Source organism: Aquila chrysaetos, assembly GCF_900496995.4.
Source record: "Aquila chrysaetos chrysaetos chromosome W unlocalized genomic scaffold, bAquChr1.4 W_unloc_2, whole genome shotgun sequence".
Taxonomy (NCBI): domain Eukaryota; kingdom Metazoa; phylum Chordata; class Aves; order Accipitriformes; family Accipitridae; genus Aquila; species Aquila chrysaetos.
The window spans coordinates 2,631,778-2,658,805 of NW_024470322.1; the positions used below are offsets into that span (position 1 = coordinate 2,631,778).

At 42.5% G+C, this 27,028-nt stretch overlaps 1 protein-coding gene across 11 annotated transcripts in view; it reads right to left on the reverse strand.

Moving 5' to 3' along the window:
• Window positions 1-2,980: 2,980 nt before the first annotated feature.
• The window catches only part of LOC121232950 (protein Hook homolog 3-like), a 152,318-nt gene continuing 128,270 nt past the window's right edge, over window positions 2,981-27,028 (reverse strand). For 7 of the 11 annotated variants that reach the window (XM_041121494.1, XM_041121498.1, XM_041121495.1 and 4 more), the window contains 7 exons: window positions 25,803-25,902; window positions 20,130-20,164; window positions 19,277-19,359; window positions 9,754-9,854; window positions 8,535-8,639; window positions 8,333-8,404; window positions 2,981-6,102 (listed from right to left, as the gene is read on the reverse strand). In XM_041121494.1, coding sequence (XP_040977428.1) covers window positions 5,962-6,102; window positions 8,333-8,404; window positions 8,535-8,639; window positions 9,754-9,854; window positions 19,277-19,359; window positions 20,130-20,164; window positions 25,803-25,902 — 637 coding nt within the window. In that variant the 3' untranslated portion in view covers window positions 2,981-5,961. Of the gene's footprint in view, window positions 6,103-8,332; window positions 8,405-8,534; window positions 8,640-9,753; window positions 9,855-19,276; window positions 19,360-20,129; window positions 20,165-20,902; window positions 20,909-25,802; window positions 25,903-27,028 lie in introns of all 11 variants that reach the window. The other 4 variants (XM_041121502.1, XM_041121500.1, XM_041121503.1 and 1 more) reach the window with 4 other exon arrangements.

Below are 27,028 nucleotides of genomic sequence, written 5' to 3' on the forward strand. Positions count from 1 at the left end.
GAGAGTGGCAACCAGATATTGCTGGATCCTATGTATAACCTTACACCTCTCCACTTTACCCCCCCCCCAGATGACATGAATGTAGCTCATGGAGATGTACTGAGTGCAAGGGAGATTTGTCCCTCGCTATAAGAAGGGATCCTATATCCATCTTACAAGAGCAAGCAAAATTTCACTTCTGCCTTCTCACAAAAGCCACAAAGTTGGAAAGCAATATCATTTCTAGTCCAGAAGAGAGCTGGACTGCTCAGGTCTGGAAGGGAAAGTGTACCTTGGCTGTATGCAATCTGCCTGGCTCAAATCCCCACTCAAATTCCTTGCTTACCCAATCATTTTGTTTATGTTGTGTTTTAACTTTTATTTTTAACATCAGAAAAAAAATACCTGTGTGTCACATTTGTAGCTTTAGCTAATACAATCATTCTAAGGAATGGTTTCTGAAAAAGTTTATTCTTAAGTGCTTGATTTCCTAATCAAGAATTACCTAAGCTTGGTTTGGAGGTGTCAAAGTTTGCCAATACAAAATTATTGCTAAATACAGGGTCCGCATGCTACTAAGACACATGTGCACAAACCCTAGAAGTCAGAGTTAAATATCTGACTGAGTGCAAAAAACCTTCCCCCTCAATCCGTGGGGAAGGGAAATGGAAAGGGAAAGGAAAGGAAAGGAAAGGAAAGGAAAGGAAAGGAAAGGAAAGGAAAGGAAAGGAAAGGAAAGGAAAGGAAAGTTTTGGGAAAAAAAATCTCCATAAGAGGAGTGAAATCCAGGTATTGTTTGCTTTGTAGGAAAAAATTTGAAAGACACATTCAGGATATTCTTCTTCAGAATGACTAACTAAAGGAAAATCAAGTGGTAAGATAATATTTTATAATTACCATATCTACAAAGAAAACATCGAGTTAATCAAACCTATCAAAAATCTTCCAGGAAGTTGCTAATTGGACAGTATCATATACAGGAGGACTGAGAAAATGCAAAAGCTATCGGCACACATCAAAATACAGGGACCATTAAAATTGCCAAAAACCTCTTGCATTTTCTTGACAATGCTATGGTATGTGCAAGCTGAGATGCTCATAAAACAGTAACAGAAAAAATCAACATTAATTCTTTCATACTCTAATGAATTTAAAATTGCTAGTGTTCCTTACTTGAATAGAAAGCTCCAGACAACTTTCAGAACAAGTATTATTACCATCTCCAGGTGACAACAGAATTGCAAAGGATTCACAATTGCTTAACTCCAAGGAGGTAAAAGTACCTGAGAGCTGATACGTACTTATTTAATTTTAAAATATTTATAGCTGTGTGCTCTGATATTTTCCTTTGCACTGTGAGATACATGTTACCTTTACATTAGATTATTATAGTTTATAGAGCACTTGGAAAATATATGGCATGATACAAGTGGTAAGTGTTGCTATCAGGAAAACAGGGATCATTAATATTCTTTTTTATGATGCCTAATTATATATACAATAGTACCTCACCTCCTCATGGAAGTATACAAACTGGACTGCATACATTCTTGAAGACCAGAAAATAAGCTCCAGCTGCTGGACAGTAAAAACATTTGCGTGTTTAACTGTTAGCTTTAATTGGTATTTAATTCCAGTCTCTGGGAAAGATTCAGCCAGCCAGATCCCAGGAACAGTACTTAGGAATGGCAGTATGTGCTCTTATGAACTATTCACCATTTCTCTCAAGGGGTTTTTTCCTTTTTCTTTCTTTTTTTTTCTCTCTTCTTTTTCTAAGTTTATCAGGACAACACATAATGTTGATTTAATAACTAATCATTACAGTTTTGATGTAATTAGTTTTGATGCCCCATAAGAAATCCTCTGTATTGGCTTTGTGTGGCAAGGTTTTGGTAGTGGGGGGTGTTACAGGGGTGGCTTCTGTAAGAAGCTGCTGGAAGCTTCCCCTGTGTTCGAGAGAGCCAATACCAGCCGGCTCCAAGACGGACCCGCCGCCGGCCAAGGCTGAGGCAATCAGCAATAGTGGTAACGCCTCTGTGATAACATTTTTAAGAAGGGAAAAAAAAAGTTGGGACAGACGAAAACGGCAGCCGGAGAGAGGAGTGAGAACATGTAAGAGAAACAGCCCTGCAGACACCAAGGTCAGTGAAGAAGGAGGGGGAGGAGATGCTCCAGGCGCCGGAGCAGAGATTCCCCTGCAGCCCGTGGTGAAGACCATGGTGAGGCAGGCTGTCCCCCTGCAGTCCATGGAGGTCCACGGTGGAGCAGATATCCACCTGCAGCCCGTGGAGGACCCCACGCCGGAGCAGGTGGGTTCCCGAAGGAGGCTGTGACCCCGTGGGAACCCCGCGCTGGAGCAGGCTCCTGGCAGGACCTGCGGATCTGTGGAGAGAGGAGCCCACGGAGCAGGTTTTCTGGCAGGACTTGTGACCCCGTGGGGGACCCACGCTGGAGCAGTGTGCTCCTGAAGGACTGCACGCCGTGGAAAGGACCCATGCTGGAGCAGTTTGTGAAGAACTGCAGCCCGTGGGAAGGACCCACATTGGAGAAGTTCGTGGAGGACTGTCTCCCGTGGGAGGGACCCCACGCTGGAGCAGGGGAAGAGTGTGATGAGTCCTGCCCCTGAGGAGGATGAAGCGGCAGAAAACGTGTGATGAACTGACCGTAAACCCCATTCCCCGTCCCCCTGTGCCGCTGGGGGGGTTAGTAGAGAAACCAGGAGTGAAGTTGTGGAGGGATGGGGGGAAGGTGTTCTGAGATTTGGTTTTATTTCTCATTACCCTACTCTGGTTGATTGGTAATAAATTGAGTTAATTTTCCCCAAGCTGAGTCTGTTTTGCCTGTGATGGTAATTGGTGAGTGATCTCTCCTGTCCTTATCTCGACCCACAAGCCCTTTGTTATATTTTTCTCTCCCCTTTCCAGCTGGGGAGGGGGAGTGATAGAACGGCTTTGGTGGGCACCTGGCGTCCAGCCAGGGTCAACCCACCACACCCTCCCAAAAATTTATAAGTATTTATTGTATTGAGAAAATCTGTTTTTCAGCTTTTTTGCTTATATTCTTTTATTACTGAAGATATGAAAAAGAGACAGTACTCACTGGTAGTTAAACCATACAGCTGGTTACTCCTTGAAGTCACACTCTGAACTCTGTTTCTAATACCAAAATTATTTCCAAAGCTACATAACTAGCAAGATTCCTTAACAGAAAAGTAATGAAGTTGAATCCTTCCAATAAAGAAATGTTACAGGGAAGGTTCACTGATGCTCACCGCCTGCATTGAAGAGAACCATCCACACACAGTAACTGATGTGTGCAACAAATATTAAGAGTGAATGCTTAAGAACAAAGAATGAAATCCTATAGGTTACTATTAAAACATAAAATAAATGACCTCCTGGAACTAACCAGACTGTATTTAGAGAATTTTCTAAAAGATCCTACATACTTTTAGAGGTTTAAATGTAACACAAATTCTGGGGAATACAGAATTTCTACAAATTTGGAAGGTCTCAGAGAACAAAATATTTATTTGGTTTTACCTGACAATTATTATCAGCAGCAGTGAAGCAGAGATTCAATATTACTGTTTTTTGCTTCTACATATACAGTATCACAAAGCTGAATAGGATTTTTTTTCTTGGAGAGAACCCAGGAAAACACTATAGTAGCTAATCTTGTGGGAAAAGGAGGAGGGTAAAACTCCTCAAAACAAGACAAAAGAACAGAGACCCAAGAGACAGAAAAGTAAAAGCCAGAAGGAAGGTTTCTAATGAATATTTGTTCAGTGTATAACTTGCATAAGAGCCTTTGTGACTGAAGCCTTAGCAAAATGGTAACACAAATTATAAAATAAGAAGAGCAAGTGGTTTTATTCTAGTGTGGAGACTGTATTTGAGTTTCCTTTAGACACACATCAAATTAATAGCAATAGTAAACTGAATTAGTAGACAAATCAAGGAGATAAAAACCTCCTATTAAAGTCTTGGTATCCCTTTCTTTCACAAATCGATTTTGGCAGTTTGGTAACAGATAAGAAGAGCCAGCCAGCCAAAAGTAAAAAGATAGTTTTAAATATTCTTGGGTTTTTTTTTCCTTTGGATGATATATAAATGCTATGTTGTCAATCAAGAATGTTAAATTCACTCAGAAAAATGATTATATTTGCTCCTTTGCACAAAGATCAGTTGTGGTAGACAAACATATACATCAGTGATTAGACTTCAGAAGATGTTGTTTGCATTGCTGGAAAAAAAAAGCAAATGAAAAAGGGTAAAAGTTATTCAAACACATATTGAATGCAGGTTTTTAGCCTGGATTTTATACAAACAGCTGATGCTTTAAAACAGTTTCTATAAATGCCACTCATCTATACCTATCCTTTAATTCAAGCATGCTGGTTTTAAATGATCCTTTGCCTTTTCCATGGTATGTGTAGATTAAAATATATCGTGGGATGGTTAAAGTAAAAGCTACTGTGTGTTTTATCTGAAGGGATATATCAAAAGAAGTAAGAGCTTTCACTGGAGAAAGTATTAAAATAATGTAAAAAAGATAAATTTATAAACTAGACTATGCATATTTAGGAGCAAAACAGATTAAATAAAAAGTTCTTTAAGATGAAATTGCCACAAAATGCATGCGTATGAAACTCTCCCCTGAACAGAGCAAATGTATTACAACCAATGATCAGATGTGCTTTGTGTCCAGCACCATCAATTACTTGAAATAAATGATAGGGGGACTTAAGAATTATTCAGGGGATGCTCAGAACTTATAGGACCAGGGCCTAAATTAATAATAGGCACCCTCATCCATTCCACTGACCAACAAAAAGGTGCTACAAGGGTGAGACATTATTAGACAGTTACACATTTAAGTTAGTACAATAAACAACAGTCAATTTTCCACAGCTAGCAACAAAGAAACTTGCCTCAAGAAGCTAGTACCATTGCTAGTACCAGGCAACTGATATAATCATCCTCTGAATTAATATGTTAAAAATAGATCTTTTAGTAGGGGATAACAATTTGACTATATTAACCTCCACACTACATATTTGGACCTTGATGGATTGATCCATTATGTACTGTTAGTCCATAATTACAAAATGTTTAAAATAAATGCCTTCTTTTAAATGAATGATGCTATAGCATATTAAAGCATTTTGAATATTTTTGAATTTTCTTATATATTTATTTATTTATATGTTCATACACACACACATATGCAAACTTCAACATGAGTGGAACAAACCATTTGAAAACATTCACCTGTCAGCAAACATAACAGCAGCTGATAAACAAAAGCAGATAGGAACCATTTTTAGGGAAGAATAAAAGAAAGCCTGCAAAAATTCCACTTCCTTACTAAATGCCAAGCATCAAGAATAGGAGCAACCTCTGTATGTAGGCGAAGATGGGTGGGGGGGTTAGGGTTTTTTTTTGTTTGTTTGTTTTAGGGTTTTGTTGGGGGGGGGTTGTTTGCTTTCTGCTTTTTCTAACTTATAAACATCCTAAAAGAGATAGCAAAGGATGAGGCTAGGCTAATCTCATTGCCAATATTAAGTTTTTTGGCTGGAAATACATTTCACAATAACATAGGATAATAATACATGTAGACACAAATATATCAACTGTGACAAATTTGTTTGCTATACAGCCTATGTCAGGCTTTTCATATGAGATATAAGGCTTCATAGAAATTTTAAAGATTCCATTATTATACAACATTTTTCTAGTTTTTTTTTCAAAACTTTTGCACAATCAAAAAGGCAGAGAGCAAGTGACAGAGACTCCAAAAAACATGAACAAAATACATTAGAACAATGAGAAACCATGATAAAACCCCTTTTTGAACTGAGAAATAACAGTGGTTACAAGGGACAAAGAGATAGGATACTGGTTGAGTTTCCAGAAATGTCATGTGCAACAGAAGTGGCCTGGATCACAAGGCAATTTTCTTTCTAAAGGCAAGGCTTCTTTACCTTGCTGTTGCTGGCTGGACATAACCAGGGTAAGATCTCCTTGTGCTTGTGGCTTGCCTTTGCCTAGCTAGGAAGGACTGTCCTGAGCCTGTACTAGCCAGTCTGTCTTCTGCTGCTTTTTTATGCAGAGTCATTCCCTATAAAGAGAAACTTATCAGTGAATACCAATAAATAACGATGAACAACTAATTTACAATTTATTATTTCTTCTTCACAAATACGAGAGAACCTGGTTTGAATTTCAAGCATTATATTTTCAAGAATGGGGTTAAGACATTCTTCCTGATCCTTTTCAATGAGTTCACTTTTTATCCTCATGCAAGTTTGCAGTAATTCTTGAGAAAAAGGATTCCCAATGTGCCAGGTCTTGAACATGCATTTCCACACATGAACACATGGTGCTACGACATACCTTTTGGAAAGCCACCCCCCACCCCCCCTGGAAGTTGAGCTAGAAGAGTACTTCTCAATTATATTCACCTTCTGTGAAAGTACTAACTTAATAGAAGTGGTGGGAGCATATTTTGATGCTGGTGGATACCAAGTTGAACATGAGCCAGCAATGCATCCTTGTGCTAAAGAACACCAACAGCATCCTGGGTTGCATAAGGAAGAGTGTTGCCAGCAGGTTGAGGGAGATGATCCTTCCCCTCTACTCAGCACTGGTGAGACCCCACCTGGAGTCCCGTGTCTAGTTCTGGGCTTCCCAATAAAAGAGAGACATGAATATGCTGGAGAGAGTCCAGAAAGGGGCCACAAAGATGATTAAGGGACAGGAGCATCTTTCATACAAGGAGAGGCTGAGAGAGCTGGGATTGTTTAGCCTGGAGAAGAGAAGGCTTGGGGGGAATCTCATCAATGTGTACAAATAGCTGAAGGGAGGGTCCATAGAAGAGGGAGCCAGGCTCTTTTCATTGGTGCCCAGTGAGAGGACAAGAGGCAATGGGCACAAACGGAAACACAGGAGGCTCCCTCTGAACATAAGAAAACTCTTTTTGACTGTGAGGGTGGTTGAAGGCTGGAACAGTTTGCCCAGAGAGGTTGTGGAGCCTCCATCCTTGGAAAGATTCAAAACCTGTCTGGACATGGCCCTGGGCAACCGTCTCTAGGTGGCCCTGCTTGAGCAGGGGGGTTGGACCAGATGATCTCCAAAGGCCTTTCCAACCTTAGCTATTCTGTGATTCTCTGTTTTTGAGACAATCTGTGTCTTTAGCAGAAGCTAGGAGCTATGAAATATTCCCACTTCTGAATGGCAGGGAAAAGAAGAAAATCGCATATTGACTGGAAGACCCTGAACAGTATGAGATGATAGAAACTATGGTAGGCTGTGGATAAAATCAGAGACTAACTAAAAGGAAGAAGCAGGTGAAGCTATCACTAATCATCTTCATCCACATGAGAGTCAGGCTACTGAACTATATCTCTCAGCCTTGTCTTCTGCTTACCAGTGGGACCAACATTATGTAGTCGGAAAAGGGCACCAGATCACCTGAAACTGCCTTCAATACTAAAAAGATTCAAATGCTCCGTTTAAACACCATTTTAGTCTTCTACTCATGAACATAGCAGGAACATAAAACAGCAAGAAGGAAACTCTTCTAAGGGAAGGCAGAGTGAAATGATTTAACCTCTATGATGAAACAGATGCATGTTACAGGGGGGTCAGGGACTCCTATCAGTTTCAAAGCAGCCACACCCTATCAAAGGTAAGTCTTGAACACATTTGCTGAAGGTGAACAATTCCCTGCAAAAAGGTCCAACACTGTGTGATTGATATACAATTCCCTTATGTTTTGATTAGTGTAAGTGAGGCTTGACCCTGCACTCACCCATTTTCATATGTAGTAAACAGAATGAAAGAACCAAATATGTATAGCTTGGTAAATGCCACAAGAAGAGTATCAGGTGTGCACAAAACTACCTGCATTGTCACCCTAATGAAATAGAAACAAGCAGAAGATTGGGGAGGGGGCAAAGACGAGAATTAATTTGAGTATTAGAAGACAGTATAACTAAAGGTCTGAAATTACAAAATAGAAAACTGAGGCTTCCTTTCCCCCCCGCCCCAAAGTGATGCTTCAGGTTTTGAAACTTGAAAATAACAACCGCCTTGGTTTCCATATTCTGAACTGAGGCTTACTTTGCTGTTTTTCAGTATGAACTCTGTCAAGCCTTTTACAAGTTTATTGTTTTCCACTAGGGGTTAACTGTTATATAATGATAACTAAAAGAGAATGCTTTCATCTGCATATATATTTGAAAATACTTTACACACAAAAATATTATAAATAAATGAAGACCTTGATAAACACCACAGAAACAACTAAGATTAACCTTTTTATCATTTTTAACTTTGGAGATTCTTACCATATTATACCAGGCACTAACAATAAACTTCTCTTCCATTTCTCTTTGACTCTTTGTTTTTTCATATTCTTTCTAAAACAAAACAAACCCCATATATTTAAAATTGTTTAACCGCAGAGAACAGTAAATATTAGAGAAGCACAGTCTATACCCCAAAATGAGGAAACATAAAAGATTTACTGGAAAACATGGAGATAATTACCTCTAATGAATGGAACATTCTGTCACGTTCCTGCAACTGATTTTTCAGTGCCTGAATCTCAGGAGCTGCACCCTGGTTTTGTTTAGGATCTAAGGTGCGGATAACCTGTGAGAGGAAAACCACAGTTTGTTTTTAATTCAATGTTGGAAAAGGCATCAAGGCATTATAACCACATAAGGCAGATTAAGAGACATAGAAGTGACTTAAAACATGTCAATATAATAAATTAAAATGACATTTAAAAATGTCAAACAAAAGAATGCTTAATTTTAAAAGGCTGATGTATAATATAAACACATCTCTCCCCTAATAAGACAGAGGCTCTAAATTGTCAACCAGGATGATGGAGACTATCTCTAAACAGCAATCATGAAGTGTCACACATCATCTGAAATGTGCTCTAACACGACTGTCAAACAAAAGTGTTGATAGGAGGAAGCAAGACCTCGGAGGTTCAATATCTTGGACACAAGGAAGCAGTTCCTACCCCCATTCTGTACTGCCACAGGGCCAGAGCATGTGAAACCTTTCCTTGAAGCCTTCTTCTCTTTATAGCTAAGGATTACCTATCTGTTACCCCTCAACTCACTCCTCACAGTGAACTCAAGGACTACTTCTATCTAGAAAGAGGCTGTGATTCAGGGATCTGTAGTACCAATAATGCAAATCTTAGAAAGTTCTGCTACAGCCAAGAAGAATCCATGGCAGTGCATGTGTGATGAAGTTTCTGCCACTAAGTAAGAAAGATGAGAGGAACAACTAACTACATTCTTATGTGGCGTCTATCAGAGGCAGCATTTGAGCGCTAACACTCAAGAACAATTCCAGTAAAGGCTGAGGTTTTTAAGCTTGTCCTAGAAAACAGCTGAAAAACTTTTTAAAAACATGTGAGCCCTAGCATGGACATGACTTCAGTCAAACTGCATCACTCACTGATGAGCCTGGAAGAACTTCCACCAAGAAACAGGTTATCACAACACCAGGAAGGGGTTAACACCATCTCTGTTATCCACTGGCACTTGTGACTCTTAAGGAGCTTTGTCTGGATAACTCTAATATAAATCTGTATCAGTGGTGTACAGAAGTAGTACAAAGGATTTTGGTTAGATAGTAGTCACAAGTACAGATACTTAATTTAGTTTTAGTCCTACAAAGTGAAGTGAAGTGTGTGGTACAGCCTGTTAGGGAAGGGTTGTTAACTTGGAACCCAGACACTTACACTTTTGGCCTTTTCCAAATACTTTTTGTATCGTTCTTCCATTTGCTTCATTTCTTCATCTTTTTTCCGCAAAGCTTCTTGTAATTCTTCAATTTTGAGTGCTTTATGTCAGGATTAGAGGATAAAATAATTACATTAAATTTATTTACATGCATTTAAACAGACATTAAACCCACAGCTAGGACTTTATTTCAGTTAAGAAAAGCTTACATAAGGAATGAAAAATGCTTATTGATGCAATGGACACAATAAGTTTAATTCAAAACCTCAGAAACGCATATGAAAAATGGTATATTGTAGGTCAAATGAACAAAAGTTTAACAGTCCTAAGTGACAAGCAAGATTCTTGCTCATATCTACCCAAAGGTAGTAATGAACAAAATTCTTCAAAATTGTGACATGAAAACACGCCAATTATGTTTTCTTCACATCATCCTCAAGAAGTGATGCAGACCAACAGGACAGTTTCACTGTACAGCCAATTACCTGTGTTGATTTAAGAATGTACCAAGCTACTACTACTTGTGCAAGCTATACATCCTACTTGCATCTTTTTCAGAAACAAGGTTTTTCAAAAACAACTTGCAATTCAAGTAAGCCGATCAGAGAAGTCTGAATATGCTCTAAATTTTAGAGGTTAGGGACTCAGAAAACCAGGCCCCTTTCTGCCCTGCCCCCCACAACTGAGGCATGTTAAGTATGGAAGGATTACATACTCATCAACTACTCAGCTCCTGAACTTCATCTTCAGTTGTCTTATCATTTTCTAAAATGTGGAATTTTGTAACGTAATATTGTTCTGTGGTTTTAACTGGAAACTAATGAAAATTTCTTGGATCTAAATTTACCTAATGATTATGTAATCATTAGGTAGCTGGAAAGCTGCCCAGCAGAAAAGGACCTGGAAGTGTTGGTCAACAGCTGGCTGAATATGAGCCAGCAGTGTGCCCAGGTGGCCAAGGCAGCCAGTAGCATCCTGGCCTGTATCAGAAATAGTGTGGCCAGCAGGACTAGAGAAGTAATTGTCCCTTTGTACTCAGCACTGGTGAGACCACACCTCGAGTACTGTGTTCAGTTTTGAGCCCCTCACTACAGGAAAGACATTGAGGTGCTGGAGTGCATACACAGAAGAACAGTGAAGCTGGTAAAGGGTCTAGAGAACAAGTCTTATGAGGAGCGGCTGAGGGAACTGGGGCTGTTTAGTCTGGAGAAAAGGAGGCTCAGGGGAGACCTTATCACTCTCTACAACTACCTGAAAGGAGGTTGTAGTGAGGTGGGTGCTGGTCTCTTCTATCAAGTAACTAGTGATAGGACAAGAGGAAATGGCCTCAAGTTGCACCAGGGGAGGTTTAGATTGGGTATTAGGAAAAATGTCTTCACTGAAAGGGTTGTCAAGCATTGGAACAGGCTGCCCAGGGATGTGGTTGAGTCACCATCCCTGGAGGTATTTAAAAGATTTGTAGATGTGTGTCCTGGGTTCAGCTGGGATACAGTTAATTTTCAGAGGAAGCTGGGAGAGGGCACAGCTAGGACAGCTGACCTGAACTAGCCAAGGAGCTATTCCATACCATGTGACATCATGCTCAGTATATAAATGGGGAGCGGGCTAGGGGAAGATGCTCTCTCAGTGTGGGAAGTGGCGGAGTGTCGGGTTCTGGGTGGTGAGCAGTTGCACTGTGCATCACTTTTTTTGTATATTCTTTTATTAGTACCATCGTTGTTGTTGTAACTTCTCTTTTTGTGTTGTCCCAGTAAACTGTCCTTATCTCAACCCTCGAGGTTCCGTTTTTGTTTTTCTTTTCTCCTTTCTGATTCCCCTCCCCATCCCACGGAGTGAGCGAGCAGCTGTGTGGTCCTTTGTTACCGGCTGGGCTGAAACCACAACAGTCCTTTTTGGCGCCCAACGTGGGGCCCGAAGGGTTGAGATAACGACAGATCTGGCCAGAGCATGTTAAAACAAATTTGTTATATGCATTTCTTATATTAGTTAAATAGTCGCTAGTCACAATGTTGGTTCATTTGTTCATGTGGTGGCATTGTGTAAGTTCTTATATGCTCTATGTATTGCCTATGGTTACGCTTATCACCTCTGGGAGAGGGATTGGGATTATCATTTTGCTATACTAGGCAATGTTGACTTATGAAATGATTACATCACTGGTCATGAGGTTAAGCTGGTATCTGTAGGCCGCAGTGATATCATTTCCATACTTTGGGCGCCTTCTATCGGAATTTATTGGTAATCGCACCCAATCCATGGGGAAGTCGGGGGGGATACTTCCTCCCATTCGTTCACCTCCCTTCTCTCCTTCCAGCTAATTACAACAGCTTTTGAGAATTTTGAATATCCTTGGGATGCGCAAGCCAGCATGCTGTTAGTGTTATGTCTCCTGAATATGTTTCAGGTCTTATTTAGGGCTACAAAAAAGTTTTTTAAGAATACCACCCAGAGATCTGCCCCAAAGCTGGATATTCATGGGTGGCACGGCATGTGGGAGGATATGGGCAGGTATCCAGAGAACTTCTCACCCCCAGTGGCTTGGAACTACACTCCCGAACAACTACAGAACTCTCATGAAGTGGTAGAATATTTGAAAGGAAAATGCTGTGGCTATTCCAGAGACGCACAACTTACTGCACTGTGCTGGGCCCTGGCCAGTATCTACCAAACACTGCTTGATACTAGGCAGCACCCTCAGGGGGAAGAGAGGGAAAACAGAGCGACAGGCACCATGGCTACCCCAGCCCTGGCGACAGATACTGCAGGTAAACCAGAGAACCAACCTGTGCCAGTATCAGTCGCCCCTATACAGAAGAAGAAACACACAAAGAAATCAGTTCGCTCAGTGAGAGATGAAAGTGAACCAGGGTCATCACGAGAACAGGAGGAAGAGGCGGATCCTGAAATAATGTCCCGATCTCTATCCCTGAGTGAGTTGCGCGACATGAGAAAAGATTTTGGCCGCCACCCAGGTGAGCACATTGTTACCTGGCTGCTCCGATGCTGGGATAATGGGGCCAGTAGTTTGGAATTAGAGGGTAGGGAAGCCAAGCAGCTGGGATCTCTGTTTAAGGAAGGGGGCATTGACAAGGCGATTGGGAGAAAAACACAAGTCCTCAGCCTCTGGAGGTGACTTCTGTCAGGTGTGAAGGAAAGATACCCCTTCAAGGATGATGTTTGTGGTGGGTTGACCCTGGCTGGATGCCAGGTGCCCACCAAAGCTGCTCTATCACTCCCCCTCCTCAGCTGGACAGGGGAGAGAAAATATAACAAAGAGCTTGTGGGTCGAGATAAGGACAGGAGAGACCACTCACCAATTACCATCACAGGCAAAACAGACTCAGCTTGGGGAAAATTAACTCAATTTATTGTCAATCAACCAGAGTAGGGTAATGAGAAATAAAACCAAATCTCAGAATACCTTCCCTCCACCCCTCCCTTCTTCCCGGGCACAACTTCACTCCCGGCTTCTCTACCAACCCCCCCCCAGCGGCACAGGGGGACAGGGAACGGGGTTTACGGTCAGTTCATCACACGTTATTTTCTGCCGCTTCATCCTCCTCAGGGGCAGGACTCATCACACTTTTCCCCTGCTCCAGCGTGGGGTCCCTCCCACGGGAGACAGTCCTCCATGAACTTCTCCAACGTGGGTCCTTCCCACGGGCTGCAGTTCTTCACGAACTGCTCCAGCATGTGTCCTTTCCACGGCATGCAGTCCTTCAGGAGCACACTGCTCCAGCGTGGGTCCCCCACGGGGTCACAAGTCCTGCCAGAAAACCTGCTCCGTGGGCTCCTCTCTCCACAGATCCGCAGGTCCTGCCAGGAACCTGCTCCAGCGCAGGGTTCCCACGGGGTCACAGCCTCCTTCGGGAACCCACCTGCTCCGGCGTGGGGTCCTCCACGGGCTGCAGGTGGATATCTGCTCCACCGTGGACCTCCATGGACTGCAGGGGGACAGCCTGCCTCACCATGGTCTTCACCACGGGCTGCAGGGGAATCTCTGCTCCGGCGCCTGGAGCATCTCCTCCCCCTCCTTCTTCACTGACCTTGGTGTCTGCAGGGCTGTTTCTCTTACATGTTCTCACTCTTCTCTCCGGCTGCCGTTTTCTCTCTGTCCCAACTTTTTTCCTTCTTAAAAATGTTATCACAGAGGCGTTACCACTATCGCTGATTGCCTCAGCCTTGGCCGGCGGCGGGTCCATCTTAGAGCTGGCTGGTATTGGCTCTCTCTCGAACACAAGGGAAGCTTCCAGCAGCTTCTTACAGAAGCCACCCCTGTAACCACCCCCCGCTACCAAAACCTTGCCACACAAAGCCAATACAATCTTACATGTCACCAAGGCAAGTGGACCACCATGGAGGGAGGTATCCAGTACCTGAGGGAATTAGCCGTGCTGGAGGTGATTTATAATGATCCAGAAAATGCGCAGTCACCCATAGACCCAGATGAAGTCCAATGCACACAACCCATGTGGCGGAAGTTTCTACGAAGTGCACCACCAACCTATGCCAACTCATTGGCAGTAATGTCCTGGAAAGAAGGCCATGGACAAACAGTGGATGAACTGGCTGTCCAACTCTGGCAATATGAAGGAAGTCTCTCTTCCTCCCTACGGGCCTGTGTCTCGGCTGTAGAGGAATTGTCCCGGGGGTTCCAGGAATTCAAAGTGGATATGTCCTTCTCCCCACCTGTACAGGCCCGCATTGCAGCTATTAGGAGTAAGCATTCCTCTGCCCAAGAGAGAGGAGATAGAAAGTACACACGATGGGCTAACCTGTGGTTTTACCTGCGTGACCATGGAGAGGACATGAGGAAGTGGGATGGAGAACCTACCTCAGTCCTGGATGCACGGGTACGGGAGTTGCGAGAAAAAGCAATCAGGAAAGAGGATTCCTCAGGGAAAAATGCTGCTCCAGTTTCCTGTGAGCAGTTCCCCAGACAGAGTAGAAGGGCTGATCTCATTTCTGATCCTTTTGAAGGGACTTCTGATTCACGTTTGTGAAAAGTGAGTAACGGATACTCTGACCAGGATTAGAGGGGCCCTGTCTACACCCAGGTGGAGGAAAGGGACAACTGGGTCTACTGGACAGTGTGGATTCGATGGCCTGGCACATCAGACCCACAGGAATATAAAGCTCTAGTAGACACTGGTACACAATGTACCCTAATGCCATCAAGTTTTAAAGGGGCAGAATCCATCTGTATCTCTGGTGTGACAGGGGGATCCCAGGAGTTAACTGTATTGGAAGCTGAAGTGAGTCTAACCGGGAATGAGTGGCATAAACACCCCATTGTGACTGGCCCAGAGGCCCCGTGCATCCTTGGCATACACTATCTCAGGAGGGGGTATTTCAAGGACCCAAAGGGGTACTGTTGGTCCTTTGGTATAGCTGCATTGGAGACAGAGGAAATTGAACAGCTGTCTGCCTTGCCCAGCCTCTCTGAGGACCCTTCGATTGTGGGGTTCCTGAGGTTGAAGAACATCAAGTGCCAATTGCTGCCACAATGGTGCACCGGCGGCAATATCGCACCAACCGAGACTCCCTGATTCCCATCCATAAGCTGATTTGCCGATTGGAGATCCAAGGAGTGATCAGCAAGACTCACTCACCCTTTAATAGTCCCATATGGCCCGTGCGGAAATCTAATGGGGAGTGGAGACTAACAGTAGACTATCGTGGCCTGAATGAAGTTACGCCACCGCTGAGTGCTGCTGTGCCGGATATGTTAGAACTTCAATACGAACTGGAATCAAAGGCAGCTAAGTCGTATGCCACAACTGACATCACTAATGCTTTTTTCTCCATTCCTTTGGCAGCGGAGTGCAGGCCACAGTTTGCTTTCACTTGGAGGGTTGTCCAGTACACCTGGAATCGACTGCCCCAGGGGTGGAAACACAGCCCCACCATTTGCCATGGACTGATCCAGGCTGCACTGGAAAAAGGTGAAGCTCCAGAACACCTGCAATACATTGATGACATCATTGTATGGGGCAACATAGCAGAAGAAGTTTTTGAGAAAGGGAAGAAAATAATACAAATCCTTTTGAAGGCTGGTTTTGCCATAAAAGAAAGTAAGGCCAAGGGACCTGCACAGGAGATCCAGTTTTTAGGAATAAAAAAGCAAGATGGGCATCGTCAGATCCCCATGGACGTGATCAACAAAATAGCAGCTATGTCCCCACCGACTAATAAAAAGAAAACACAGGCTTTCTTAGGTGTTGTGGGCTTTTGGAGACTGCATATTCCAAATTACAGTCAAATTGTAAGCCCTCTCTATCAAGTGACCCGGAAGAAGAATGATTTTAAATGGGGCCCTGAACAACAACAAGCCTTTGAACAAATTAAGCGGGAGATTGTTCATGCAGTAGCCCTTGGAACAGTCCGGGCAGGACAAGATGTTAAAAATGTGCTCTATACTGCAGCCGGGGAATATGGCCCTACCTGGAGCCTCTGGCAGAAAGCACCCGGGGAGACCCGAGGCCGACCCCTGGGGTTTTGGAGTCGAGGATATCGAGGATCCGAGGCTCGCTATACTCCAACTGAAAAAGAGATATTGGCAGCATATGAAGGAGTTTGAGCTGCCTCAGAAGTGGTTGGTACTGAAACACAGCTCCTCTTAGCACCCCGACTGCCAGTGCTGGGCTGGATGTTCAAAGGGAGGGTCTCCTCTACACATCATGCAACTGATGCCACGTGGAGTAAGTGGATTGCACTGATCACACAACGGGCTCGCATAAGAAACCCCGATCGCCCAGGAATTTTGGAAGTGATCATGGACTGGCCAGAAGGCAAAGATTTTGGAATGTCGCCAGAAGAGGAGGTGACGCGTGCTGAAGAGGCCCCACTGCATAATAAACTGCCAGAAAATGAGAGGCAATATGCTCTGTTCATTGATGGGTCCTGTTGCATTGTGGGAAAGCATCGGAGGTGGAAGGCTGCTGTATGGAGTCCTAAACGACAAGTCGCAGAAACTGCTGAAGGAGAAGGTGAATCGAGCCAGTTTGCAGAGGTGAAAGCCATCCAGCTAGCGTTAGACATTGCTGAAAGAGAGAAGTGGCCAGTGCTCTATCTCTATACCGACTCATGGATGGTGGCAAATGCCCTGTGGGGGTGGTTACAGCAATGGAAGCAGAGCAACTGGCAGCGCAGAGGTAAACCCATTTGGGCTGCTGCACTGTGGCAAGATATTGCTGTTTGGCTAGAGAATCTGGTTGTAAAAGTACATCATGTAGATGCTCATGTACCCAAGAGTCAGGCCACTGAAGAACATCAAAACAACCAGCAGGCAGATCAGGCTGCCAAGATTGAAGTGGCTCAGGTGGATCTGGAGTGGCAAAATAAGGGAGAGCTATTTATAGCTCGGTGGGCCCATGATACCTCAGGTCATCAAGGAAGAGATGCAAATATAGATGGGCTCGTGATCGAGGGGTGGATTTGACCATGGACATTGTCGCGCAGTTTATTCATGAATGTGAAACACGTGCTGCAATTAAGCAAGCCAAGCGGCTAAAACCCCTGTGGTATGGAGGGTGATGGCTGAAATAGAAATATGGGGAAGCCTTCCAGACTGACTATATCACACTCCCACGAACCCGCCAAGGCAAGCGCCATGTGCTTACAATGGTGGAAGCAACCACTGGATGGCTGGAAACATATCCTGTGTCCCACGCCACTGCCCAGAACACTATCCTGCGCCTTGAAGAACAAGTTTTATGGCGACACGGTACCCCAGAAAGAATTGAGTCAGACAATGGGACTCATTTCTGAAACAACCTCATAGACACCTGGGCCAAAGAGCATGGTATTGAGTGGGTATATCACATCCCCTATCACGCACCGGCCTCCGGAAAAAGCAAAAGATACAATGGACTGCTGAAAACTACATTGAGAGCAATGCAGGGGGGAACTTTCAAACATTGGGATACACATTTAGCAAAAGACGCCTGGTTAGTTAATACTAGAGGATCTGCCAATTGGGCTGGCCCCGCCCAGCCAAGACTTCCACATACTGTAAAAGGAGATAAAGTCCCTGTAGTGTGCATGAAGAGTATGTTAGGAAAGACAGTCTGGGTTAGTCCTGTCTCGAGCAGAGACAAACCCATTCGTGGGATTGCTTTTGCTCAAGGACCGGGGTGCACTTGGTGTGTGATGCGGAAGGAGGGGGAAGTTCTATGTCTACGTCAAGGAGATTTGATTTTGGGAGAGAATAGCCAGTGAATTGGGCTGTATGATGTTAATCGCTAAATAGCCTGCCACTGTATGTCATTACATCTATAGTGGCTATATGCCATATCAAGGGTATTACTGTAAGAATTACCCAAATGACTGAAGGATGGACTTTGAAACCGAGCCAAGTGCAACAGTGATAGAACTTGAACTGGTGCCCAGCGATTTCCTCAAGATCAACATCTTCGACCTGCAGACCAAGGGCATGGGTTGCACCAAATGTACCAGCCACAAGCTCCAGAGGCAGCATGCAACAATCCAACACCTCACACCATCTCTCCTATCCTGAAGGACTGTTACAACAGATGGAGCCCCAAAGTCATGGACTAAATAAAATTGATGGACACATTAGAGGGATGGCCCATAGAATAAGAGAATGCTATTTGTGTGTGTGTGGGGTGTCCATATACATATATATATATGTATATAAGACAAGGAAAGTGGTGGTGAATAATTGGAAAATGTAGGATCTGGGCATGATGTAGATGGTATAGAATAAGGGGTGGATAATGTCCTGGATTGATTTGGGATAGAGTTAATTTTCAGAGGAAGCTGGGAGGGGGCACAGCCAGGACAGCTGACCTGAACTAGCCAAGGAGCTATTCCATACCATGTGACATCATGCTCAGTATATAAATGGGGAGTGGGCTAGGGGGTGCTCTTGGATTTTCGGTGGGGGAAGTGGCGGAGTGTCGGGTTCCGGGTGGTGAGCAGTTGCACTGTGCATCACTCGTTTTGTATATTCTTTTATTAGTACCATTGTTGTTGTTGTAACTTCTCTTTTTGTGTTTTCCCAGTAAACTGTCCTTATCTCAACCCTCGAGGTTCCGTTTTTGTTTTTCTTTTCTCCTTTTTGATTCCCCTCCCCATCCCACCGGAGGGGGGCGGGAGGAGTGAGCGAGCGGTTGCGTGATCCTTTGTTACTGGCTGGGCTTAAACCATGACAATGTGGCACTTAGGGACATGGTTTATTGGTGGACTTGGCAGTGCTAGGTTAACGGCTAGACTTTATGATCTTAAAGGTCTTTTCGAACCTAAACGCTTCTATGATTCTATCATTCTTTGCCACGGCTCTAAAATGTAATCTCTTACATCTCAAGAATTAGTAGCGTGTTTTTGGTCATTATAGCTTTCAGAGTAATTAACACCACACATACCATTACCACTTGAAACATACGTTTTGTTTTTCTTACAGCTTTTATAGATATTAAATGAAATATTAATTAAAGGTCATTCCCTGCATGCAAAACATTTTACAGTTAAAAGAAATGGAGTGCATATCAGAAAACTCACAACTTTTATTACATCTTGGTTCCAAATCCTCAATAATAGCTCGTTTCTTCTGTAGCTCATTGTTAGCTTCATGGAGCTTCTCACTGTTACAAACCATAAAAACACATATTATTTTTTCAATACTCTTATCCTCTGGAATGAACATTAAGTGATAAAAAAACCCCAAACCCTCAGAGTATGGCATATTTCTGGGAGTATAGTTGACTTGGCTGTGAGGTATGAGGACAAATGGCAAGTGGGTCAATGTCTATGGGAATGTTTATAAAATATGCTAAAAAACATTACCATATATGCAGAGTTATAAAACCAGACAGCTTCATTCTCAGCCCGGAATTATATACTTACTTTAGAATTTACAATAAATTGTACAAAGCATGCTTGAAGTGTATAATATCAATAGCTGTGATAAGATTTGGGAAGAATGGCTTACGCCCCCCCAAAGTTATAGAGACTATACTTTCTAGTAAGGCAGTTAACAAGTGAACAATTCTTTAAGTAAAACTTGCAGTTTAAAAAAAGTGTAAAATTAAGAGCAGTGCAGAAATAGCGTAACAGAAAGATCACACTCTTAACTTAAGCTTTACATAATTTTAAATTGTTTTCTAACCACCAGAAAATGGTGGCTCTTTCATAACTCCTTTTAATTTGGCAAAGACTTTCCATAAGAAATGAAAATAATGCCTCGGTAACGGATTCTCTACATATTCCTGTGCTATCTGCATGTCTCTTCTTTATGTATCTTCCAAATGCACTACTGCCTTCCCAATGCTGTTAATGGCTAAGCACCTGCTAAGCTTATGGAAAGCAGATCATTTCATATGGCAAGCAAAATATGGAAAGCTTTATTACTTACAGATGTTCTTCAAGTTTCTTTTGCAGAAGCAGCGACTAAAATAGAAAGTTAAATGTGTCAGTTATTTTAATACGTTATGGTGCTTAGTATCATTTCAGTCATATTAAAATATATAATTTCACAGTTATAACCAGAAACAGCCATTTAATTTAACCCATTTTTGGTCATAATTGTGTAGCAGTTTTCTGTAGTAGTTGTCCTTTCCTTGATATCTGTGGACTTTCCCAAAATCAGAATGCCTTATAACTTCACGAATATTTTCTTGGAATTGGAACAATATAGGAGAGATCCATTAATGACAAAATTGTATTTCAGTTGTTTTCATTGCTTTGTGATTCAGTACTTTTGTAGATTAGACTCAACAAATTTATTTAAAATTAGTGGAAAATATGCTTGAAGAGCTGTCCAAAGCATCAAAGCAATTTCACATAAAGACTCGAGGTAAAATTCTGTCCCCACAAAAATTAGATGGAGTAGAGTGCCACTGACCAGAGCACAGCAGAAATTTTATCCTCAATTGCTCTGCTTTTCTCTGTTTTCACATCTTTCTTTACCTACAAATATGTAAATATAATACACCTTATGCTGTTCTGATTTCTGGCTAAGTCACATTTGAATAAGCTCTTGGCAGGGGGTGTGGTGGTGGTGAGATTCAAAGTAAATTTTAGTTTATTCATAAACTCACTTTATATACAGTGATCATCTTTTAAAATCAAAACCATAAATGCCTACAAAGTAAAAGTAGTATTAAGTAAACAGAAAGCCATACTCACAATAGCCTTGAGCAGAAACCCATGCCAGGAAACAGAGATGACATATTAGCATAAAGCAAAAACAGCAACCAACAGAAGAAACTATTTAGTAACTCATGAACAGAAAAGCTTAAAGCTATGCATTTTTTCCAGACATGCACATTTTTCTTACTTCTCTGTTCTCATTAACAGTTTCATCCTGTCACATTTTCTGAAGAGTTTAGGAAAGCTAGTAAAAATTATCCATACTGTGTTCAAGTATATGAATGCTTTTCCACTTTCACACATAAGCAAACATCATCTGAATTTCAAAGGAAAGCAGTTGCTGTTATGAAAAGTAATTTTAACATTGAAGTCACATTAGTAGCTGTACTGGTTTTGGTTGGGATAGAGTTAATTTTCATCATAGTAGCTTGTATGGGGCTGTGTTTTGGATTTGTGCTGAAAACAGTGTTGATAACACAGGGATGTTTTCGTTATTGCTGAGCAGTGCTTACACAGAGTCAAGGCCTTTTCTGCTTCTCACACTGCCCTGCCAGCAAGCAGGCTGGGGGTGCACAAGAAGTTGGGAGGGGACACAGCTGGGACAGCTGACCCCAACTGACCAAAGGGATATTCCAGACCATATGACATCATGCTCAGCATATAAGGCTGGGGGAAGAAGGAGGAAGGGGGGACGTTTGGAGTTATGGTGTCTGTCTTTCCAAGGAACCATTACGCGTGATGAAGCCCTGCTTTCCTGGAAATGGCTGAACACCTGCCTGCCAATGGGAAGTGGTGAATGAATTCCTTATTTTGCTTTGCTTATACGCGCAGCTTTTGCTTTACTTCTAAACTGTCTTTATCTCAACCCATGAGTTTTCTCACTTTTACCCTTCCAATTTTCTCCCCCATCCCGCTGTGGGGGGAGTGAGCAAGCAGCTGTGTGGTACTTAGCTGCCTACCCAGGTTAAACCACAACAGTAGCAAAGCAGCAGACAATATGTAGTCTGTTGGGCTGCAATCAACATGTAGAGATACATGTATTTTGGTGGAGACATTCTGAATTGGTGTTATTTTCACATGGTTTAAATACAAGACATTAAATATTGGATATTTAACTCAGACTGCCTTTTTGGTTTGCATTTGTCCAGTACCCATTATAACGGAGTCCTAGTCTGTGACTGATACTCCAAAGTGCTATCACAATATAAAATAAAATCATCAACAAAATTACTTCATTGCTTTTCCTTTCTATGTTCTTTCACGAAAAATTTAAACACAAAGCCAATACAGACAATTCGTATGCAGTCCAAGAAAATTTTTTAGCTGGAGTTTAAACACTTCAAAATATCATTTTTAATCACATTCCTGGGTTGTGCTGTTTGATTAGTTCAAAGTTGGATTGTCTTTTACACTATGAATAAAGAGGGTAGGAGGTAAAATAACCCAAGTGACCAAGGAGGGTAACATAACTCAGTGACTCCACTGAGTTCAAACAGAGCTACAGAACTTTACAGTAGCTATGGACCTGCGGGTTTTGGCCGTTTGCTTTTTTCCTTTTCCAGTTTTTCTAAGAAATATAATAACAAATTAGACACACAGAGGAAGGGACACCCTGTTGGCCAATCCCAGGGCTGTCCCAGGAAAGCATCAGCCCCATGGTCCAGGCATGGAATCCATCAAGATGAGTCAATGCTGGAGCACCTTTCGGACTGAGGGGGGGTTGCTGCCTAGGGGTATGGGACACATTATGGGGAAAAACATTTTGGGATTGCACAGGACTTATTATGGGATGTTTAGGGGAGGAACCAAAGGCAGGAAAAGGAAGGGGTTTAGGTGATTTGGGGAGGAACAAGTGTGGGAAAATAGAGAGTATGGAGATAAAATGGTCCAGTCGCATGTAAACAGGGGCTGGTCAGTACGCTTGTCTGGCCATGCCCTGTACCTGATCAGCGCAGTCTGTGTTATCTTATTAAATTCCATTTCTAACTCTTTCCCTGGGTGAGGAACAATATTCTGTGTGCGTGTGTGTGTATGGGGATCTGAGTGCCAATGACTGGAGTCAGACCACAGGTCACAGGGGCTCATGTGCCTGGGCGCCAGCAACTAGAGAGACCAGAGTGAGTGAAATCAAGTGTCAGCCACTGGAGTGGGACCAGGGGCCAGAGCACCTGTGTGCTCATAGTGACAGCAACTGGAGCAAACATGGTGGTTGTGTGAGTGAGTGTGTGATTGCTAATGAATATCAAGCTGGACTAGCCAGCATGTAGGTGAAGTGACCTGGGAGCCAGGAATATGTGTGTGTGTCTCTAAGGGCGAGACTGGCTATTGGGGGACCAGAGGAGTTCTGGCCACTGCACCAGCAACTGGAATGGGCCTGCAGCCTCAAGGGCTCTTATGTCTGGGTGCCAGCAACTGGGGAGACTGTGATCCAGGAGCTAGCTACTGGGCAGACTGAGTGTCTGAGCCCTGCTGCTGAAGGCATCCACATTATACATATATACGTATATTTGCACTAATCGACCTCCATCCTGCTCAGCCAGAGAGGGGAGCAGGATGAGGCCATTGGTGCTGTCTGTGTTTATGTGAGTGCTCTGTGTGTCTGTCTGTGATCTGTGTGGCCAGCCACGTATATATGTGGTGTATATGTGCGCTCTGTGTGCGTGTGCTTACTGGGAATATATCTTCAGCCTCGCTATTGGTTGGACCTGGAGACATGGAGCTGTGGCAGCCTCATCTCTCTCAGGCTGATGGATCTGGCCTGATTTCCCCTAACAAATTTAACAGGTTGGCCTCTGCTTTGAGTAGGAAGATGGACCAGACATCCAGATCCCTAAAGGTACCTTCCAGCAAAGTATTTTGTGATTCTACATTTCCTTTTTTGCTCATTTAAGAGTACATGTAGGCAAATATTCAGAACCTAACAAGATGATAGGTCCATGGGGGTAGTGCCTATATATCACCGTTGGTATGGTCAAATTTATACTGAAGCTAGGAATGCAGCTGGTGCATCATGAGCTTCAGCTCTGCCTGGTACCCACATCAGTACAGTTCCATGTGAAAACCTGTGCTGGCATGGTTTTGCTACTAGCAGAACCCAAACCAGCTTGGATTATACCTACATGGGCTGTAGTCAGTCCTTTAAGTGCATTGTAGACATATGCACCATCTAAACCAAAGTCTCAAACAGGGCCAGATTTAAAATTACAATAAATAAAGGTATATTTGATTAGACTGAGATTATTTACAATACTCTCCACATCTGAGCATAACTTTCATAAACACATTGCTCAAAAAGTAAATCACAAACCAAAGCTTTATATGTCAACTGCTGAAAATAACAAAACTCATGAGAAAAAAAAAAAAAAGACCTGTCATCAATAAATGCTTTCTCTGGGTTCCTAAACTGTAAAAGTGAAGTTTCATTTTCTGGTACATAAATATAATAGGCTAGGTGTGTTTTAACGAATATCATCAGAAGTTTTCAGGAGAATGTTAAATTTAGCAATATTACAATCAAACTTGTCAAATGGAACTGCTAAAAACTCCTCTGTCTGTATTCAATAATCCTTAATTTCAAGCATATTTAAATGCATTCCTTGACAAGACAGGGTGAAATCCTGACTTCACTGAAGTAAACAGAGGTTTTCCTCTTGATTTTCAGGGGGACCATGATTTGCCTTCAGCTCCCACAACTCTTCTTGCCAGAGTGGAGCTGAGAGCAACAAAGATCCTTTTTCCAAGAGACTAACAGCATGTCAGTAAAATTGTGTTATTCTTCATGCCAATACCAAAATATCAGTGCTCTGATCTGACTGGGCTAACAAGGCAGGAATGTTTATGAGAGCATGAGAAAGGTGGAGACTTAGCTGACTGAATTACTTACTTAGGCTGTTGCACTGCTGAGGAAGCCCTAAGATTTCTCAGCCTTTTGTACACATAGAATCAATATCAATTGGGTTGGGCTTTTTGAGACTTCCTACATCAAAATGATAGTGACAGTGTTAGTAGTAAGGGTTCCACTCAACTGGACACTATTAAACTGTGCTCCTGTTAAGGGTGACAAAGCTCAAAGATTCTGTTGAGTCTGTTTACCACAAAACATGCAAGGAGTATATCCAGATTGTAATCACCCTGAAAAATTTGGTTTTGACCTGTAACCAAGACAGCAAAGAATATTATGGAATGACATAATAGTATAGATCCATTTAAAAATTAATTATAAGTTATTTCTTAAGAGCATTTTTCTAAATAGGAAATCACTGCTTTCAGGACAGTTCTATAGCTTCTACTCTCAAATAAGGGAGGCGACAAATAAAATTTTCAGTGGAAGATTAGAATTGGTGTTCCCACACTAACCCTGTGACAATGTCTTTATTTTAAATATTAAAATGTACAGTATCTAGGTATACAGAAATATAAAATATTGCACTGTGTCAAAGGACTGCTCATTTGACTTTTTTAGTTTTGGCTTGCATGACATCTTGCATTAGAGATACACATTTATATCAGCAATTACTGGGTTTCCACTGGCAAGAAAGGTATTTACTACCATGAAGAACAGTTAAACAAAAATACCTTCGGATATTTTACTAAGAAATGGAAAATCAATGTATCCTTAATTTCCTATAAATGTCTCTATTCTAATTACAGATTTTTAAATAATGCTGAGTTTACTACTAGAATGGACACACTGAAGGGAAAAAAAATATTTAATTCCTTTTCTACAAAGAAAGTTTTTATCTATTCTAGACAAACATTTCATTTTACATTTCTCATTGAGAAAAACACAGTTTAAATGTAAAGCCATAACAGCACAAATGGAAAGCTACCAGGAATCTCCATCTGCATTATTTCCTCATGATGTAACAAGCAGGAGATATTATGTAAAGCTGAAAGGTAGGATAATAGCAATTACCTGAACACAAGTTTTACATACATTTCTACTTACATCTTCAGCTTTTGAACCTTGCTCCTGCAAAGACTTCTGTAGTTCTTGAACCTGGGACTGTACTTCTAGCAGTCTCTGATTTACCAGCCTAGGAAATAGATAAAACTTTACTTTTCAGAAACAATGAATTACAACATGATGAAATCTAAGACGTTTAGTGTCCAGCATTATCAGGACATCTATGCAAGAGATAGTACACTATTTCTTTATTCAAAATTGCATTGGGTTTATGTGATAAGGTTTTGGTAGTGGGGGGAGGGGGATGCAGGGGTGGCATCTGTGAGAAGAAGCCAGAGGCTGTCCTGTGCTGGACACAGCCAGTTCTAGCTGGCTCTGCAACAGACCCACCACTGGTCAAAGATGAGCTTATCAGAGAAGCTGGTGTCACCTCTGAGAAAACATATTTAAGAAAGAGCAAAACACTGCCTGGGAGTGAGGAAAAAGTGTGAGAAACAATCCTGCAGATCCCAAGGTCAGAGAAGAAGGAGGGAGAAGAGGTGCTCCAGGTGTCAGAGCAGATATTCCCCTGCAGCTAGTGGAAAGAACCACAGTGGACCAGGTATTCCCTGCAGCCTGTGGAGGACCCCATGCCAGAGCAGGTGGATATTCCCTGAAGGACCTGCAGCACAAGGAGACATGGGGAATGCAGGGTTGCAGTCAGTCCATAACAGTTCCTCTCTGCCGCTCCTTCCTCCTGATGCTTTTTCCCTGTGCCAGCGTGAGTCCTTCCACAGGCTGCAGACCTTCAGGAAAAATCTGCTCCAGCATGGGTTCTCCATGGGCTGCAATTCCTTCAGGAAATATACAACTGCTCCAGCATGAGGTCCTCTATGGGCTGCAGGGGAATCTCTGCTCGGATGCCTGGAGCACCTCCTCCTTCTCCGACCTTGGTGTTCACACTGCTGTTTCTCACTCTTTTTTCTCTCTTCCTCTGCAGGTCTGGCATTTTTGCCCTTTCTTAAATATGTTTTCACAGAGGTACCACCAACTTTTCTGATTGGCTCAGCTTTGGCCTGCAGTGGGTCTGCTGCAGAGCCAGCTGGAACTGGCTGTGACTGGTCTAAGATTCTTTCTGCTGACTTCATCCTCATTGAGCACAGTATTCTGTGGATGAAGCAAGCCAGCTAAAACCTACTGCATACTACAGTAAGAGAAAATTCAGTATGTAAAATCATGGAAAAGTTTTTATCACCCTAAACTTTCATAAAATACTC